Here is a 5,050-nt window from a genome sequence, read left to right as displayed (position 1 = left end):
CTCGCCCACAGCACCCAACCAAGGCTGTGCCAGTGCTGCCCCTCCTCACCCCCAAACCCCAAACTGGGATTGTTTCGATCCCATAAAGGATGAACTCACTTGGGCACCTTTCTCTTATCATTTCTAGGAGAAAGGCCATGGGGTGACCTTCTGGCATGGGGGGAAGGTTTGGCAGATCGGTGGGGAAGGGCACCCCGGGGAGAGGCTCTGCACAAGACGAGGGAGCAGCAAAAAGCCCTGCGGGAGCCAAGACACCACCGAAGGGCGTAGACTCCTGCCTGATCTCCAATCAGGCCCCAGAGGCTTGGCCACCGGCCGGATAAATGAGGAGCCAGGAGGGTGGGAAGGCAGCGAGCCTGTGGGCAGCGGGAGGAGAAGGAGATGAGTGCTGGGGTGCTGCCCCTCGGGGGGCAGAAAGCCCCCAGCAGCCCCCAGAAGACTGTGCCCACCTCGTCCAGACCCCGGACGTCCTTCCTCATCCAGGACATCCTCTGGGACAGGGCTGAGCAGAGAACACGGGCAGAGCAGAGTGAGAGAAGAGGTTTTGGCAGCCCGGAGGATGGGGAGCAGGGGGCTGCCCCAGGGGACCCCCCCAGGAGCCCTCGTGCCCCAGGAGCCTCCCCAGCCCAGCCCCACGATGCGGACGCAGGTAAGGGGATGGGAAGATCCCGCTGAGCTCCGGGGCTGGGAATGGCTTCGAGATGCCCACCCTTGGGTCAGCCAAGGGGCTAGATCCCAACCCGGCTGCTTTGGAGCCAAAAAAATGTGCTTTAAATGCCAGAAGTGCAAGAGAAGCAGCAGCTGCTTGCAAAGCTTTCTCCAGGTGCTTCAAATAAGTCCAAGGACCGGAGCTACCTGTAACTCTGTTTAATAAAAAGCCCATTTCTGTGATAGCCTGGTCCTCGGTGCAGCTGTCCGCACGGTGCTGCTGCTGCCGCTGCACTCTCCGTTTGCTTTCCGGTGTGCTCAGCACCGGTTGCAGCGCTCTGCTCCTGCCTGCAGCATCGCACACCGCGTGCTTTAATAACACCCGTCCCGCTCCTCTAGAAACAGCGCTGCCAACACCTCCTTCTGGCACGCAACCACTGAATTTGCAGAAGCAGCAGAGCAAAAAATGGCACTCAGAAGCAACGTGGCTTTGACCAGTGCCTCCCGTGCAGCAGGAGCAGGAGCAGGGGCTCTGCCCTCCCATCCTGCAGCGCCTTGCACGAGCCAGGCTGGGCTGCGGCGTCCAAAAAACAACCGTGAACTCCCCAGTGCCTGGCTCTTGCTTTCTAAAAGAGACCTTGCCAGGGGAATTTTGGCTTTACGCGTTGATTCTATTAAAACAAACTCCGACATAAAGCAAGTTCTGAAACATCCACCCAGCCGGTTATTAAGAAAAATCATTAAAAGCCATAGCAAATCTCCCAGAACGCAGCTAGTGTAAATCAGCACAGCTCCAGGGATTTCGGCAGGGCTAGGATGATTTACACAAGCTGGGAGTTAAGCCCATTGTTTCCATCTCGAGCATTATGTTCGCTTCTTAAGAAAATATACTAAGAAATGACTAAAGGGAAAAAAAAAATTGGCCTGTTTCCACCGCAAGCTGGGTAATACACAGAGAAAGGAACTAAGTGCCTAAATAAATGGACTTGGGAAGCTTTCACAGCTACAGGTGATGCTTCCCAGGGAGGGGAAGTTTGCAGCTTGCCTTCTGATCTGGTTCGTTGCCCATAGAGAGCCTTCAGGCTGTGGGGTTTTAGTTAAAAAGAAGCAAAAGCTGAGCAAAGGAGGTGACTCGTTAGCTTGAGGATGGAAACTTCTTTTCCCTTTCATGGGAAAGGGGACGTTTCCAAAAAGTGCCCAATGCCATAAAAATCCCAGTGCCATAACGCACGTAACCACAGTACCTCGAGCTTTTAGGCAGAGCTTCACCAGCAGTGAAAATTGTCCCTTTTCTGGGTTTGTGTTTCCTTGGATATTTGTGTATATGACTTAAGAGAGGGTGGTATTTGGGAGAAAACAACTCCCTTCTGTGACTTTAATTCAATAAAGTGGGGAGTTCGCTCCGTTAGGGAGAGAGATCTCCAGGGTAATGTGAATATTTTAGTCTATAGAAAGGGATAGAAAATAAAAATAAAAATATAATAATAATAATAATAGTAATAGTAATAGTAATAATAATAATAATAATAATAATAATAATAATAATAATAATAATAAAGCAAGGAAATAAGTGATTTGGGGTAATTAATAAGCAAGGAAGCAAGCGATTCGGGCAAATTCCCAGCAGGTAACTCTCAGCCCTTTCCTCCTGCAGATGCCACGGCGGAGACCCCCCTGTGCGACTGCTTCTCCAAAAAAAAATCTCTGCCCCGCGCCCCACGAGCCTCCCCCCGGCCGGCGAAACGCTCGCGGGCGGCGTTCACCCACAGCCAGGTCCTGGAACTGGAGCGGAAATTCAGCCACCAGAGATACCTGTCGGCCCCGGAGCGAGCCCACCTGGCCCAAAACCTTCAGCTCACTGAGACCCAGGTGAAGATCTGGTTCCAGAACCGGAGGTACAAGACCAAGAGGAGGCTGGGAGGATCCGGCCTCGGCGGACTCGAGCCCGGGCGCAAAGCGGCCGAGCCGCCCGCGGCCCCGCTGCTGGCGCTGCACGCAGGTGCCCGCTACCTGCCCTGCCTCTACTACCTGCAGGGCTGGAGCCCTGCGGTGTGGTGAGCACGGCGGCAGGTTTTCACCTTCAGATGTTTTATTTTTCCCCACCCCCGTGCCGCGTTCTTATTGCTAATGGTGATTAGGAGAGGGAGAATCCCGAGCCTGTCCGCGGTGACGCTCGGCGTCCTCTAGTTGCAGCCCAAGCCTCTCTCGTTTCTATTATTTTTTAGCCAAACAAAATGCCAAAAAAAAAAAAATAATAATAATAATAATCCCCAAAGCTTTTAAAAGGGGTCAATCTGCAGCCATAAAATATTGTCTGCTTTTTGGGGGGCAGAAAGCAAGAGCTGCTCTGTCCCCGCAGCAAGAAATTGTCCCCGTGCATCCCTCCATGCTCACACGCATTGATGGGGCAAAGAGCCAGCAGCTGCCCCCACGCTGCGCCGAGATGGCCTCAGCTCAGCTGCATGGGCCCCATCTGCTGCCATTGCTTGATTTTCATTTATTAGCTTTAAAAAAATAGCAAAAAAAAAAAAAATGCATTTCTGCCACTGACACCACCATTTCTCACGGACCTCACAGCTGTATTTTTTTCTAAGACTTCCATGCGCTGTCAGGCAGCACCACTCGCGGTAATGCGTGGGGTTTTTGGGGAGAATCAAGTCCCTTTCTGCTGCAAGCAACCAAAACCTGAAGTGCCTGATGGCCACAGACCTGCTGCTGGGGCCACCCAATGCCACCGGTGCCTTAGCAGCCGTGGGAAGCCGTGCCAGGAACGCGGACAATAGTGCAATGACAGATGAGTTTTGCATATCCGGGTCTTGCTGCTGTTTGAACACTAACATATAAGCTATTTAAAATAGCAACCGCTCAAAGAGTTCAACTTTTCTCAGAAAAAAACAACAGAGCCCAGCGCTTGCCAGTGCCAAGGCAGCAGGAGGATGGTAACGCCTTTCTTGCAGAGTGGCAGAGGTGGGGTTTTTTCTGTGTGTGTTTGTGTTTTTGTTTTTTTTTCCATAATTGTGTTGTTTGGGTGCCTGTTCTTGACAAAAGAGAATTAAAAATCACAGTGGTCCAATCCCTCCTGCAGCAGGGGAATACAGAAAATTAGATAAGGGTAAGAAACTGCTGAGATCCATCCCCTTTAATAAGTTTATTCAGATCGATCTTTTGCTGTGCCGAGGGATCCAGAGCTTGCAAAGCGCATGCATGGACTTGGCAAGAGATGAAGCTGCTCAGGGGCAGGGGGATGAGGCAGGGAGAGGAGAACGTGCAAAATGAGCCCTTTGCGGTGGATATTCAGTTGCTAGTGCCATAAAAGCTGTTGGCCCCGACTGAAGGACAACCGCTTGCTTTCTTAATTATCCAAAAGTAACTCCTAATATCTTGAGATAAGGTTTTCTCCCAGCTCCTGCTCTCAGAGGCTGTTTTTCAAAAATCCCCTGGCTCTGTTGCAATGTGTCCAGCTCAGCCCTGCTGCTTATCCACTTTGCTCACCCATTTCTGGGAACAAAAGAGCCCTTATGGCCTCGAAACCAAGCCCCCCAAGCTCCTGGCATCCGAACACTGGGGGAGGACGTCCTGCTGAAATCCACCCTTGGGATGCTGCTGAAAGCAACGTGGAGACGTGATGTTTGCACTAAATGCACCGGGAGAAAATCTGCGGCCACCCCCGAGCTGATTTGCACCCAGAGAGGGAAAAGGATGGGGCTGACACCGCACCCAGAAGAGGATGGGGATGCTGTTTTGCTGGGAAGGACCAAACTGGGCCCATTTTTCTTCACAGCTGGGAAAATCGGAGAGAAACTCGACTTGTTGGACAGTTCTTTGGGAAAATGTTTGTAGCTACTTTGTTTTTTTCCATTCGTGGTTTATGACCAGTAAAGCATCCATTTGTTGCTGCAGCAGCCACCTGCTCATACTTAACTTTGCTGTTATAAAGACCAGTGCAAATAGTTGCTATTTTTGTACATATTTTTTGATACTATTTTATCCGACGTGCATTGTCCTTTGGAATAAAGAGCACAGAATCTTTATTAGGAACAAGCCGCCTCTGTCAGTTCCTTGCTCTGGGTTTGGATTTTCCTCTAATCCCTATTTCTGCCATGAAATCACCCCGGCTGTCCCACCTCACAAAAATGCTACTTGCACCAAAATCGCCACTAGCAAATCCCTGCTCACCCCTATTTCTAGGTCTCCAGCACCAAACCCTGCTCCATCACTTGCCCAGCCAGATGCTATCACTGAGCATCCCCTAATCTCATTTACTGCCTTATGTCTTAAATCCGATAAGCACAAAGCAGGTGAACGTTTCCCCAAAGGAAGAGTTTATACAGCAAAAGCACTTTCTTTATCGCCCCAAATTACCTGCAATCCCACAATTTAAGCACAATCCCCTACAAACACT

The 5,050-nt window shown here is 50.8% G+C and overlaps 1 protein-coding gene across 1 annotated transcript; it reads left to right on the top strand.

Annotated features, from left to right (window-relative positions):
* Positions 1-250: 250 nt before the first annotated feature.
* On the top strand, positions 251-4,705 carry NKX3-1 (NK3 homeobox 1). The gene is made up of 2 exons (XM_083811737.1): positions 251-649; positions 2,303-4,705. Exons 1-2 carry the CDS (start codon positions 382-384, stop codon positions 2,704-2,706), a joined length of 672 nt encoding a protein of 223 aa, XP_083667863.1. The 5' UTR covers positions 251-381; the 3' UTR covers positions 2,707-4,705.
* The last annotated feature ends 345 nt before the right edge of the window (positions 4,706-5,050 follow it).

Source organism: Anser anser (assembly GCF_964211835.1).
Source record: "Anser anser genome assembly, chromosome: 26".
Taxonomy (NCBI): Eukaryota; Metazoa; Chordata; class Aves; order Anseriformes; family Anatidae; genus Anser; species Anser anser.
The sequence above is the reverse complement of the archived record's forward strand: the minus strand, read 5'-3'. Positions and strand labels throughout refer to the sequence as shown.